Here is a 15,000-nt window from a genome sequence, read left to right on the forward strand (position 1 = left end):
GATTGGCGCCGTCACAACTGAGCGAACACAAGTAGTTCACAGTGCCCTTACCCAGCTGTCTCTCCTTACCCTGCGTGTATATGTGTGTGTGCGTGTGTTGTGTGCGTGTATGTATGTGTGTGTGTGTGTTTGCGGTGTCCCCCCCCCCCCCATCTGCAGAACGCCATCGATGAGGTGATGGAAATGTACCAGGAGCTCCACATGTGGGACGACTGCATCGCCGTTGCCGAGGCCAAGGTGCGCGTGTTTGTGTGTCTATATCTATATCTGTGTGTATGTGTGTGTGTGTGTGTGTGTGTGTGTGTGTGTGTGTGTGTGTGTGTGTTTGCGGTTGCCGAGGCCGAGGCCAAAGTGACTCCATCGCTGAGAAACTCTTCAGTGACAGCTAAGGACAGGCAGAGCTGCAGGGGACCTCTCAGTCACTGACACTGAACACTGAACTGCACTGACCAGCAGCGTGCACTGCCAGCTGAACAACGCTCACTTTGGCCCAGCAACAAAGCACGAGACGCTTGCAGAGACACCGATGGCAGTGGTTCAGGTGTTGGACACATGCAACCGTGCCCAGTTGGTGTTTCTGCAAATCTAGATTTGAATATGGGGGAAGCAAATGATTCGTTGATTAGTGGTTGGATCCAAAGCGAGAGAAAAATTGGGTGCCGAAAAAGTACCAAGTGTGTTTAAGAGTGCCGAGTGTTAGGACTTCAACATTCTCAGGCACTGTGGCGGAAACTCAGGCGTGGGCTGAGCTGTGTAAGATTTGAAAATAGATAGTTATATATTACGGTTTTGAGCCTTTCTGATAACTCCAGGCACAGAAGTTTGCCTGACTTTTAAAGGCCTGTGCTCCTAGGCGCCAACATGAGTGCTGTGCACTCCACTTTCAACATTCAGTTACATTAGACTCCATTGTTTTCAATACAGCCCCACACACCAGTGTCTGCCAACTCTGCCGCCGCCACCGCGCCCATTATTATTCAGTTTGAGTTTTGTCAGCGCCACTCAATAAAAAAACATTGTTTATCGAATGCTTGTCAGTTAAAAATGTTGCCGCTTGTGTGCGCGGGCAGGTGACATAGAGTGTCCGCACACTAAAGGGTGGAGGCCTCAAACCCTGCAGAGTGCTTGTGGTTGACCTGTATGTGTGTCCAGCCTCATCTCTGGTTGGATGTGCACGCCTTTTGTGTTTTCCTAACCAACCAAACCAACCCAAACACAGGGCTCCATCAAACTTGTGTGTGTGTGTGTGTGTGTGTGTGTCTTTTGCAGGGCCACCCGGAGCTAGACAACCTGCGACGCAGCTACTATGCCTGGCTGATGGAGACCAATCAGAATGAGCGTGCGGGAGAGGTCAAGGAGAGCGAGGGCGACTACATGGGTGCCGTCAACCTCTACCTGAAGGCAGGGCTGCCCGCCAAGGCCGCCCGAGTGGCCATGAGTCGCGACGAGCTTGCGGCCAACGTCGACGTCATCAACCGCATCGCCTCCGCCCTCATCAAGGGCGAGTTCTACGAGAGGGTGGGTTCCAAAAAACGATCAGGTACCTTGTCAGGCCTCTCAGTCTGAGCCATGTCACTCAGATGTTCTCACGCAGGTCCGGTGAGTGGGTCGGACCGTTGCAGAGATGATGAGTGGCCAGGGCCTCATGTACAAAAAACCAAAAACTTTGTGTACGCCATCTTTCACGCTCACGGTCGGACGTATCAAGAGTAAATTAACAAGAGAATGTTTGTTCCTCCCGGGTTTCTCCACACCACTATATGTGTGGTGTACGCACATTTCCAATGTGTATCGTCAGTTGGCGACACTTAGAGGCAATGCAGCGCAGCAAATTTCAGTCAGCCCATTTTCATTCGAATATTCTCACACAGATTATTCTCATTACTGGGAGAGTGTGTTTTAAATGATGATTGAAGAAACTGTTATATATAAAGGAACACGGCAACTTTTTTGGGAAATTATCTTATTTACCGTCTAACCCAGAGTTACAGTACACCCTTCTCTTCTCTATGTGTGCAATAACCCAGTCTGACACCCTGACTGTTAGCCTAGCTTAGCATAATTCACTTAGAAGATAGGGTAACTGGTCTAACCCACTTCCAGTGAATTATACTAAGCTAGGCTAACGGTGTCAGAGAAAAGAAGGGTATGTTATTTTTATTGTTTTGGTTAGTGTGTTAAATTGACAGTAAACAAGCAAATATGCCAGATTTTATTGTGCATTACACTATACTTTAAGACCATAGAAATATTATGGGGGGCAGGTCTGCATTTTACCTCCAAGTGTGCCTTCTCAAGTAATGTGCAGTCTTCATCTTGGGGTGTGTGTGTGTGGGGTAGGGTGGGGCTGCAGGTGACATTGGCGCCCCTCGATAAGCCAGTGACCAACTGCGTGTCCTTTTGGCTGAGTGGGACGGTGCCCAGGGTCATGCTGTGTCCTCTGCATTCATCCGTTTGTAGCACTCAGCCTCCCAGCGGTCAGCAAGAGCCACCAGGCCTGCCAATTGTGTTTGTGTAATAGCCCGGCCAAGCTGGAGGCACCGCAGTCGTGACTGCAACCCTTGGGCTCCCCGAGATGAAAGGGGGGCCGGCTTTTCAATGCGTCATCCATCCAAGCGCAAAAAACATGAATGTATTCTACAGATCGATAGGATTGTATTTTTGGTATCGATCGCGGCACAGTAATCCGTTCCGAGCAGTCACGTCAGCGCGCTGTTGTTGTCACGACGGTGGGCTATGGTCAACCTCCTGTGTACTGCAAACAACAGATAATTACGTCCGCCAAGGAACTTATGTTTTCATTACCGTTTGTTTGTTTGTCTGTTTGTCTGTTTGTCTGTTTGAAGGATTAGGCCAATACCACCTGGCCCATTTTCATGAAGCTTGATGGGGGGGGGCGTGTGTCAGAGAAAAAACTTTTGAAGTGGATTTTTTCCCACTTTCTTTAACTTTGCAAGATGGGACATGTTGGTCTTGGTGGAGGTTTGCACTCTCGTTTTAGGGTAGTTCTAGTTAAGCATTTTGATGTGGAAATTGATATCAGATTCAGAGTGAACGTGTCGTTGATCCAGTCATTATAGTCTGCTCTTAGTGAGTTCTCTAAACCCCGACCATACAGGGAGAGGAGGCGGGCTTGTTATTGGTTTGGCAAGGACATGTGGCAGATGTTATTGTTATTATTAAGACAGCCCAAGGTAAAGACAGGCAGAAGCCGGAGTCTTGAGTACATTATGCGTTTGTTTGTTTGTGTGTGTGTGTGTGTGTCTGTGTGTGTGTGTGTGTGTGTTTGTTTATATGGGCCTCTGTTGTCTGAGCTGCCTATTTAATTAAGACCTTACCCAAGGCCTTGGGAGTGTGGGACCTCCGCAGCAGATGTCGGGAAAGGTGTCTTCTTTTTTTAATCGAGGAGGGGTCTGAGGGGAGTGACAATCTCCCTCTGTCTTCTTTTCTCTTTCACTCTCTCTCTCTCTCGCTCTCTTTCATGCTTTGTGTCTATTCTTTCTCTCTCCATCTCTCTGTCTCAGTATGAACACTGATAAGTTTCTCCAACTTTGCAGGCAGGTGATCTCTTTGCAAGGATCCGGAACAACCAGAGGGCCTTGGAGTGCTACCGCAAAGGCAGCGCCTTCAGAAAGGGTGAGTGGACAGGACAGGACAAGACAGGTCTGCTGACCGATGCTACCTGTCACAGACTGCACTGCAGACACTTTAAATGTATTCATGGCCACTTATTAACTCATTGAGTGCCAAAAACGTAATATTACGTTTTTCCTTCCCATGCGTTGAGTGCCAAAAACGTAATATTACGTTTTTAGCTTTTTTTTTATATTACGAAACTATACACTCTAACACACCTTATATGTGATTTTGGGAACTCTGTGATGAATGGAAATTAAATATATGACGATCGAAAACTCATGAAAACGCAAGATCTGGACATTTTATCTGGACGTTTGATCTTAACTCGGCTTTTGATGGTTGCCGCTTTGTTTCGAATCAGTCACTGATTAGCCTATCAGTGACATGCACGCCAGGTCAAAATCAGGTAATTTATTTTCGTGGGTTTATCACTAGGTGGCAGGTCTCGTTAGATCTCTTCCCAGAAACTTTGCAGGCAACGCAGGTGCGTTTTCGCCAGACAACGCTGGATGAGTCCACCTTTCTACTAAGACAAGATGACTCTGACCACGACAGGTCAAAAAAAATTACAAGGAGTGACTGAACACCGTGCTGAGGAGGGAGTTCCATCTCCACCACGAGCCGGGCCTGGCGGAGTGGGTGGTAGGCCGAGTCGCGCAGGGATTTTGATGAAAACTAGCCACTGTTTAGCTTGGGATTTCTCAGGAACAGAGGGGTGTAGAAATAGACGGTTTGCACCCACAAAGTCTCACCTTTCAAACGAGCCATTGTATGTGTTCATAGCTATAACACAGAATATGCTGTGGCTGTACAAAAATCATCAACAATGGTCTAGATTGCTGGCACTCTAGGACAAAGCTTCCGAAAACAGCTTGGCATTCAATGAGTTAACCTCCACCATTATTTTTGGAATGTGATTGGTGCAGGGGTTGACAAGATGTTGTGAGGATGTGAAATAGATTAAAACCACCGGTCCTTCCTCATCTAATACGACATGCCTTAACCTTAGTACACTTTGGGCTCTCCACTGATGGTGTGTGTATGTGTGTGTGTGTGTCTCCGTGTCCGTGTGTGTGTGTGTGTCTGTGTTTCCGTGCTGCAGCGGTGGAGCTGGCACGCGTGGCCTTCCCGGCGGACGTGGTGAAGCTGGAGGAGTCCTGGGGCGACTACCTGGTCCAGCAGAAGCAGATGGATGCCGCCATCAACCACTACATCGAGTCCGGGTGAGTGACCACAGCTTCTGAAACAAAAGATAGAGTGCTAGAGCGAGAAAGAGAAAGAGGGAGATGGAGAGGAGAGATAGGGAAAGCAATTGATGAAAAGAGAAGGTTAGTGACCAAGCCGAACAGACCCAGAAAGAATGGAAGTTTAAAATCAAAGCCCAAAGCAGATAAGGCTGATGGGGAGAGAGAGAGAGAGAGAGAGAGAGAGAGAGAGAGAGAAGAGAAATGAAGCCAAGTGAGACTCCGGGTTAGAGAAGCTGAGACAGATACAGAGGGACACAGAGACAAGAGAGAGAGAGAGATAGGAAGAGATAGAAGTCAGAAGGAAATGAAAAGACGTTTGAGGAACTAATAGTGAAACCATGCACAGGCCACATAGAGAGAGAGAGAGAGAGACGGAGAGAGAGAGAGAGAGACAGAGAGACAGAGAGAGAGAGGCTTATTAGAGAGAAAGTGCATGGTCGATGGAAAGGTGTGGAGCAGGGTGATGACTCCTGTAGAGGGCAGTGGAGGAGGCCAATGGACAGTGCAGCCCTGGACATCTGCTCCACACTGAATCAGTGTTGGGTGCACAAGGTGACTTGCAATGACGAGAGGGCTTTTACAGCTGATGGAGGGAGGCAGAGGTGACGAGTGAGTCTGACCAGAGAATGGAAGAGGTGTGTGTGTGTGCGTGTGTGCGTGTGTGCGTGTGTGTGTGTGTGTGTGTGTGTGTGTGTGTGTGTGTGTGCATGTGTGTGTGTGTGCGTGCTCTGCAAACGCTAACACTAGCGGTGGAATGGATGAATGAATGGGGTGAGTGGAACTCACACAAAGGAGCAGGGAGGATGAAGAAGAACTGGGCATGGAGACCGCAGGGAGTCCAGAGGACGGGTCAAAAAAAACCCCCACACACACACAAGCGACAACGAAACAAAGAGAGGGTGGATATAAAAGGCCACACAGCACAGAAGATGGAGGGTGTGTGTGTGCGACCGTGAGAAAAAAAACGAGGGACAGCTGAAACACTGTGAGGGACGATGGGGAGCGCCAGGATAGAGAGAATTGGAGCGATAGAGGAAAGAAAGAGGAGAGGAAGAGAGCAGCGGCTCTGGGTCGGAGTGAGTGAGTGAGTGAGTGATCAGACGGAGGTGGTGAGAGTTCATTAGGAGCGATGGATGCCTGGGCTTCCTCTGGGCACTCGGCTTTAGATAACGGACGGCCCGCTCTCTCACGCTGATAATGAAGCCCTTATCAGCACTTTCCCTCTCTCGTCTTCCTCTCTCTCTCTCTCTCTCTCTCTCTCTCGGGCGTTCTTTTTCTTGCTCTCTCGCTCTCTCTCACTGACTGTGTTTACATGCACACCATATTCCTATTTTAAACAAAATAATGACAATTTTCCGATTGTGAATTGAGTCATGCAAACCCCTTAACCCAATTTCCGTAGCCTGATTAAGATCCTTTTTCGATCACTAAAAACCTGAATAAGGCCTCTGGCATATGCCTGTATTAAACGACTATTGGGGCATGTAAACACATTCGTTGGAAAATGCCCCTTTCGAATATTGATTTATGTCAGTGATGTTCATGCAAGGAAATTTGTTAGCTTGGTTCGTTGTTCTGACAACTTGACAACATGGCGAAATGCACGGTTAAAAGTTTGCACTTCTGGAGTGAGGACGAGGCCATTTTTGTGTTCAAATCATGAAAGGAATTCAGTGTTGGACGAAAGCATCGCAATAGTGACATCTTTCAAAGGGAGTGTGACAAAAAGAAGCATACACTGCTAAGTCTGACAGATGAAGAATTGATGGAAAACCCCCAAAGCGGCCTATTATAAAAAGCAAAAAAGCAAAACAATAATGGCTCGAATCCAGCCAATTTCACCTGTTTCACAGCCATGGATGAAATTCAGGGACAAAGACTGCTGAAACGTCATGATCCTGCTACTACCAATATGTTGCTAATTTGTTGCACGTAGGCATACACACACACACGCACACACACACACACGCACACACACACACACGCACACACACGCACACACACACACACACACACACACACACACACACACACACACATACACGCGCGCACGCGTCGCACACACACAGACAAATGTTTTCTTCATCCTCATTCTTCATCCTTTCTTTCTCTCTCCTTATGTTGGTTTCTCTCTATCCCTCCCTCTACCTCTCTTCCTCTCTCTGGGAGTGAAGTAACGCACGTTTAACACAAGCTCCCATCACCCCCAGGCGTTCCCTGGGTGTTATAAACCCCTCCCGACTCCACTCTCTCCCCTGATCCCTCACACACTCATTCTCTCTCTCTCTCTCTCTCTCTCTCTCTCTCTGTCTCTCTCTCTCTCTGCCCCACCCATCCCTGTGGTCATCAGGATGGGCATTCCATCCATGCTGGGCAGGCTCTGATGCTGCAGACTTAAACAGACTCTCTTTTCGTAATGACTTTTCTGTCCACTCACTCTTTGTTCTCACATCTCTCTCTCTCTCTCTCTTTCTTTCATTCTTTCTTTCTCTCTCTCTCTCACACACTTGCTCTATCTTTTCTCTCTTTCTTTCCCAGATTGTTTGCATTTGGTGGTTTTGGGAAAAAATGGGTGATTGAAGCAACAGTGCTTGAAGAGAAAGTGAGAGAGTGGCTGAGATTGTGAGAAAGTGATGGCCAGTCAAGGCACTATAAGGGATTGGTGCTAGAATAAAGAGGATGAGAAAGATGGAGGGATGGGAGAGAGGAGAGAAGGGAAGAGAAGAGAAGAGGGGCAGGCAGAAGAGCCTGGGGAGTGAGTAATCAAACAGGCGTTGAAGGCAATGAAGACTTTTCTCTCTCTTTTTCTCTCTCTCTTTCTTTTTTCTTTCTTTCTTTCTTTCTTTCTTTCTTTCTTTCTTGTTCTCTTTCTCTCCTTCAGTGAAGGATTAAACCACTCTGAGAATTACTAAAATATTAACATTATAGTAATTTGTTGTTTCACCTGAATGGAATGTCATAACATACAGCTTGCCAACTCAAAGTAGTTGAGGTTTGTATTCACAGTAAAGCTATCAGCTTTGTACTTGTACTGTACTCTTGATACACATCTGTGTGTGTGTGTGTGTGTGTGTGTGTGTGTGTGTGTGTGTTTGTGTGCGTGCGTGTGTGCGTGTGTGTGTGCGTGCGTGTGTGCGTGCGTGCGTGTGTGCATGTGTGCGTGTGTGTAGCTGCTCGGAGAAGGCCATCGAGGCGGCAATAGGTGCGCGGCAGTGGAAGAAGGCCGTGCACATCCTGGAGCTGCAGGAACAGCACGGAGCAGGCACATACTACCAGCGCATCGCCCAGCACTATGCCTCCATACAGGAGTACGAGGTCTGTACACACACACACACACACACACACACACACCGGTACACATACAGAGGCAGGGATGATTTAAACACATACACATACTGTAAACACACACACCTGTTCATATAGAGAGGCAGGAATGATTTAAATGCACACACACACACACACACACACACACACACATACACATACACATACGATAAACACACACACCTGTCGTGTACATATACAGAAGTAGGGATGATTTAGATGCGCTCCCACACACACACACTCACTCTCACACACACACAGCTGTAAGTTCACACAAGCGCAGATGGTCAAGGATATTGAATGTATTGTACAGCACATATTCAAGCAATAATGTAATGTTAGCCTGTGGGCACATTTGCATCTTACATACACACACACTACCTCTCACGCAGAACGTAGGATGAAGTCTCTTACATCCACAGCCCAACAAGCAGGTCAGCACACGCCCACACACACACAGAGACACACTCATTTACTCTTGTAAACTGAGGAAAAGCATTATTAGCAAGTAGTCCAGTACGATGCTCCCTGTACAAGAGTACAGTGTCAGCTTATGCACTGTCCCCTGTAATAATCAAGATGAGTTCAAACACAAACGCACAGTTGGCTGGATCTGGCCTGACCGCCGGAACAGGGCCAGATCGGAGCCAGATCGGGGCCAGAACCTATGGGCAGTATGGCAAAGCAGCAGTATCGGCTCCTGTGGCAGCCCGGTGCCCTGGGGGGTTTTGATCGGTCTCGCTTGTTTAGTCGCGCTGGATGAGGGTGTCTGCGGAGTAAATCAATGTAAATACATGTGGTTGCCAAGGAAGTGTTAAGGAAGAGCTTTGTTCGTGGTAAGCACAGAACTGCTTAAAACTAGGATTTTACTCTGACACAGAAGGATGCATCTTGGCAATAAATCTGGGTAATGTTGCCACAAGAAGTGGCCTAATTCCTCATAGTGGAGCAGAGTTGCAGTTTGATCAGGTTTTCTTTGACTGTTAGACTGGTATTTATTAGACGTAAACGGGTGAAAAACTGATCCAGGAGCAGTGTGTCTGCTTCGGATGATGTATGAGCCCCAGCTTTTGCCCAATCTGGCGACTCAGCAGGGACGCAACTCACCAGCTGGCACATGACTGCAGATACAAAACGAAAAGAACCGGCACACTCTCTGTCTCCGTCTCAGACATACACACACACACACACACACCTATATTTTTTTTTTACATACTAAAGTGTTGTCCTTCACCTTTGTATTCACATCGTCTGTGTATATTATATTCATAAAAAAAAACTGATGTCTAACGGATGTCCTGGTGTTTCCTTGCTCTCCAGGTTGCCGAGCGTCTGTTTGTCAAAGGGGATCAGATCAAGGCGGCCATCGACATGTACACTCAGGCAGGGCGCTGGGAGGAGGCTCACAAGGTGAGAGGAGCCGTCTCCGTTGTGAAGACGGGCTCTGGTCATCACGGGTCAGAACGCCTGCAAACACAAACCCTCACAACTCATCACACTACTTCATACTACTTCATTAGCATGTATGAACGCAACGTGGTGTTGTAGCAAATTTACCCTGCAGATAAGGAAAGATATTAATTTATGCAGAAAATTTGAGTTGAGCACATAGATGGATTACATTTTCATTTATTGCCGTTCTTAAAATATGGCAAGGACTCTTAACATGTTTTCCTTGTATTTTGTGTTTTCAGTGTAGATCTATAGAAATTGAAACTTACTGACATCACAGTAATTGTGGTAGACTGTACCTAGACTTTATCTAGTTCTAGGCAAGGAGAAACACACGCCACCATGGGCAAAACAACCAAAGGCAAAAAACAAAAACACTTTCAGATGTCCTGGATGTCCTTGATTTCAAACTTAGTCCAGAGAGAGTGTGATCCCTGTTCCAGTAGAAGAGAGCGCTGGTTAAGAAGGGGTCAAACCCAGGGCATGGCTTTACATGCGGGGCACACAGGGCTTTGGCTCTGGGCCTAATGGAGCGCTGGACAGACAGCGCCCCGGCCTCTCAGTGGGCTTCCTCAGCGGAGGTGGAGAGGGTTGAGGCCGGAGCTGGAGGTTAACGGTTCCCAAAACACGTTGTACGCCCTATCCGTCCACGTCCGTCCACACTCTCTCCATGTCTCCAAATCGGTCACTCTCTCTCCTCATCTTTCTGCTGTCTTCACTTCTCCTTTCCTTTTTTTTCTCTTCCCCCTGTCTCTCTCTCTCTCTCTTCCTCTCTTTCTCTCTCTCTCTCTCTCTCTCTCTCTCTTCCTCTCTCTGTCTCTCTCTCTCTCTCTCTCACCCTCGCTCTCTCTTCCTCTCTCGGTCTCTCTCTCTCTCTCTCTCTCTCTCTCTCACTCTTCCTCTCTCTGTCTTTCTCTCTCTCTGTTCCTCCTCTAGCTGGCGGTGAAGTGTATGACCCCACAGGAGGTGTCGGATCTGTATGTGAGCAGGGCAAAGGAGCTGGAGACAGAGGGCAAGTACAAGGAAGCAGAGAGGTAAAGTTCCTGTCTCACACACACACACACACACACACACATACACACACACACACACACACACACACACACACACACACACACACTGACACACACATGCACGCACGCACGCCCAACTTTGTCTTTTTTACCTTATATTTTTTCTTGCTTTTTTCCATCCAGCCATGTTTTATTTCCTTCCCTCGCTGTCTGTTTTCCACCTTTCTCCTTCCTTTGCAAGATGATACAGTTTCACTTCTTACATCACTTCAAAACTCTCCTAACTCTTCAAAACTCTCCGCCCACTTTTTTTTCTCTCTCTTCTCACCCCCCCCCTCCCTCTCTCTCTCTCTCTCACCCTCTCTCTTTCTCTCTTTCTCTCTCTCTCTCTCTCCCTGCGTCTTCCTGTTTTCAGTGGTATTGATCAGCACTCAGGCTGGGTGAAATTAATAATGGATTTTTTTATCGCTGTTGAAGGCAGAAGTGTTGCGACACAAGACTGGCGGGTCGCTTAGGGATGTGATTTATAGTTTAGTCACAACACTCACACACACCGACCATGTCACCGCGCCGCACCGTGCGCCACGATCAAGGGCTCCTGCTGCAACTAATCGCCAAACAAATGTCATGCCGCCATTGTGAGTCGCTAGCAAATTGGACTTTGATCGGGCAGCTGGTGCTTATATTGCGAATAAATCTAACCCAAGAATCCAATCATTACCATGGTTCACAGCTTGAGGGCCAAGCCTCTTATTTATATATAGAGCTATTTTGATTTATTTATATTTTATTTTTATTTATATATAGAGCTATTTTGATATTTGCAAGATGTCTGGGGTGTAGGGTGTGCCTTTCTGGAGCTTATATATCTGAGCCATGGTGGCTAATAATATTTCACTCAGTAACTGTTTTTCTGGGGACTTGTTTCATGTTGATTTCTGTTCACTGCAGAAAAAAAGCAGAATACTTTATTTTTGCTTATCTTTCTCAAAACCAGTTTAGGCTTGTTTTGAATTCATGGTGGCAGCAGCAGCAAATAGAATGCCAGTGATTTTCAGTATCAGTGCATTATCTGGGCTTCTTAGAAAGGCTGCTTACATTTAACGCTTGAAGCAAACCTTTTTGAAGTCTATGCAATGTGTTTTTTTGAAGAAAGTCAACACCTTAGTGAAATAAAAAAAATGGTCTGTATCATTTGATAGCAGGGTTTAATACCTCCAACATTTTTGACAGGCTTATACTTAATGAAGGCAATCAAAAATATGCCTTTTTTACGCTGTGAGAGTTCAATTCAGTCAGTGACTCAATCTCAGTCCAAGTTCTTTTTTAAACTTCTTGAGGACTTTACTTTTTAAGGACTTTTTTTCGCCTTAAGAGTATACTCTTGTGCAGACTGGTGTTTAGTGATTTTGCCTCTATATCTGACATTCAGTTAGTAGCATTGCATTCTTTGATTAGCCTAGGAAATCCAGACCATGGTAATCTAGAAAGAGGGTCTGGCCACGAATAATGAAAAACCCTACGACCAATGTTTACTGACTGATTCCGGACTTCGACGCAATTGGATAACACTACGACCAATGTTTATTGACTGATTTGTTGCAGATTGTGATTGGTGATTGGTTCCTTGTGATGCAAGGGGTAAAAGTAACGTGCATCATTATTCATTGCCAGAGTGTCTCACAAAAACAATTCAAATTGTGGTTTCGCGAGAACTCTGGATGGTAAATCGATGTAGCAAAGATCATTTAGTGAAGGCTTTGGCAGTTCACCTCCACTCTCGTACCCTTCTGCAGGCTCTTCTCCACCGTGGATCAGCCTGACTTGGCCATCACCATGTACAAGAAGAACAAGATGTACGACGACATGATCCGCCTGGTGGCCCGCCACCACTCGGACTTGCTGCAGGAGACGCATGTCCACCTGGCCAAGGTGACCTGTCCATCTGTCCACCCATGCCCTGCCCACCTAGCCAACGTTGCCTCTAAATCACTGCGGCACAAGACCCTGCTTAAGAGTGGCTTAAGAAAGCATCTTGTGTTATCCTTAAAGCTGCAGTTGGCAAGTCTGATAGATTGAGGGGACTTAGCTAAAATTTTGAATGTTTACAACTCTCATGCCCCTCCCCAACTACCACCGAGCACCCTCTAATCGAGTTTGTGCTCGTCAGTGCGCACCAGACTGCACCAGACAGTGATTGACAGTCAGATCTCACACAGCCCTGCTCTGATTGAACCGGGAGTTGTGGATTTTTTCAAAACAAGTAATAGGCTCTAGGTGGAGGTGGAAGTGCGGGTTTTTTTCTAAAACCGGCTGATTTATGTTGTTCTGTCGGAGCATAGTGTCGGTTTCAGTGAATATGATCAAAAAAATCTTCCCAACTGCAGCTTTAATTTAACATACAGTAGCCTGGGTGCCATTCAGAACTTAGTCCCGCCCACAACTGAGGTCGGGAAGTTCGGTCTGGCATTGCTTCATTGTGGTGGAAGTATGCTTGCCCTATATCAGGCGGACCAATAAAATCAGGCTTTACGATGACGGACAGGTGAGCAACAGCGCCTGGTCTATCACGTCATCTGAGCACGCTTAGATTAGGCTTATGTTTGAAACAAAAACGCTGTGGCTAGAAGGATATGGCTTTTAAGACCCCATATTGAAAATTCATATTATTTAATGAGGTTGTATCACTGAAAACGATTATTTCTGAAAACTTTGGCCAAAGTTGAGATGTGGGAAAACTCGTGGTTTCACTTTCATCAAGGGAAAACAGCGCTGTTGCATTGCGACATGTTCCCTCGTTCGTTTGAAATCTCTTATTGACCACCTGTTCGAGGGATTTGCCAGCCTTTCCCAGCTGTTTAACATGTTTGTAGCATATCACTGTTTAACTGAATTATTTTTAAAAACGAAGGGGATATAGGAGAAGAAGGATGGTTCGTGTGTTTTCTTCCTACACCTCACGGTAAGCTATTTTGTTGCTCTGATTGGTTAGGTCTATCCAATTGAGTGCAGAGACATTCCCCCCCTGTATCGGTTGAAACACGCCCCATAATTACGTCCCAATGGAGCAGTATCAGACTCATATTCTGACTAGAATTGAGTATGACTACGTCAGGCTACATATACAGTATATTTTGGTTGAAATTCAGTGCATTTGCATTGCATTTGTATGATAGTTGTGCACAGGATTAGAATTTATCCCCTTGAGCCCTCTCAATAACGGATATCAAGTAGAGAGCTGTCTAGTCAGTGTTAAAACAGCACCCTAGTGTTAGCATGTCCTAACTCCAAATGCACTTAAAGTGCAGTGAAAGCACAGTGAGGGCTGAACTCCATCTTGGGTCTTATTCGATTACCCCTGGCAAGACAAGAAATAGCTGTCCTTCAGAGTGTAAATGAAATATTACAAAACTGAAGGTGATCTAGATTCAGAGAGCGCAGATCTCTCCACCAAGGTCAGATGCTTTATGCCATTTCGGACAACTTTAGGAGAAGTGAAACAAAATTTGTGGATTTTTTGGTGAATCCCTCTTCTCCGAAAAAGGTTGGTCTTGACCTATGTGACACCTTTCCCTCTCCGTTCTTAACGTTTGGTAAAAAAATCGGTACAGTAGTTTTTGTGTCATCCTGCACACAGCCAGACAAACAAAACAGGTTGTACTGAAAGCGTAACCTCAGTGTCAACATCTTCTAAAGCCCTTCACATATGACCGTGGAAAACTAATTAAATGGGCTTGTGTGTGTGATTTGTATTTAAGAGGCTTTGTGTGTGTTTTTATCTACTAATATGTAATTATGTGTGTGTGCGTGTGCGTGTGCGTGTGCACGTGCGTGTGCGTGTGCGTGTGTGTGTGTGTGTGTGTGTGTGCGTGTGCCTGTGTGTGTGTGTGCGTGTGCGTGTGCGTGTGTGTGTGCATTCTTTAGGAGCTGGAGGCAGAGAATCGGCTACAGGAGGCTGAGTACCACTACTTAGAGGGTCAGGAGTGGAAGGGAGCGGTCCACATGTATAGAGGTCACGACATGTGGGAGGAAGCCTACAGGGTAAGTGTGTGTGTATCTATGAGAGAGAGAGTGTGTGTGTGTACCTGTGTGCTTGAGAAACGCTGGTGATACTTCGAGCAAAGTTTCATGTTGTGTCAAGCCTTCTTAGTGTTTTACAAATAGTGATTTTGATGCGATCATAGTGTGATTGCAACAAAATAGTAGTGCTCCTAGCAATCCCATTCAAAAGGCCATTTGACATCTTAAAAAAATGGCGCTTCCGTCCTAATTATGCTTTTAAAGGTAAACTATGCAGTATTCAGCAATTTCCTTACTGCAAGGGT

The 15,000-nt window shown here is 46.3% G+C and overlaps 1 protein-coding gene across 1 annotated transcript in view; it reads left to right on the plus strand.

Annotated features, from left to right (window-relative positions):
• ift172 (intraflagellar transport 172) overlaps positions 1-15,000 on the plus strand; it is a 64,839-nt gene that overhangs the window by 26,517 nt on the left and 23,322 nt on the right. Inside the window, exons 21-29 of the mRNA XM_042096136.1 lie at positions 160-237; positions 1,270-1,518; positions 3,558-3,636; positions 4,742-4,862; positions 8,057-8,201; positions 9,531-9,620; positions 10,599-10,696; positions 12,472-12,607; positions 14,600-14,716. Of these exons, the coding sequence (XP_041952070.1) occupies positions 160-237; positions 1,270-1,518; positions 3,558-3,636; positions 4,742-4,862; positions 8,057-8,201; positions 9,531-9,620; positions 10,599-10,696; positions 12,472-12,607; positions 14,600-14,716 (1,113 nt within the window). The remainder of the gene's footprint in view (positions 1-159; positions 238-1,269; positions 1,519-3,557; positions 3,637-4,741; positions 4,863-8,056; positions 8,202-9,530; positions 9,621-10,598; positions 10,697-12,471; positions 12,608-14,599; positions 14,717-15,000) is intronic.

This window comes from Alosa sapidissima, chromosome 6, assembly GCF_018492685.1.
Source record: "Alosa sapidissima isolate fAloSap1 chromosome 6, fAloSap1.pri, whole genome shotgun sequence".
Lineage (NCBI taxonomy): Eukaryota > Metazoa > Chordata > Actinopteri > Clupeiformes > Clupeidae > Alosa > Alosa sapidissima.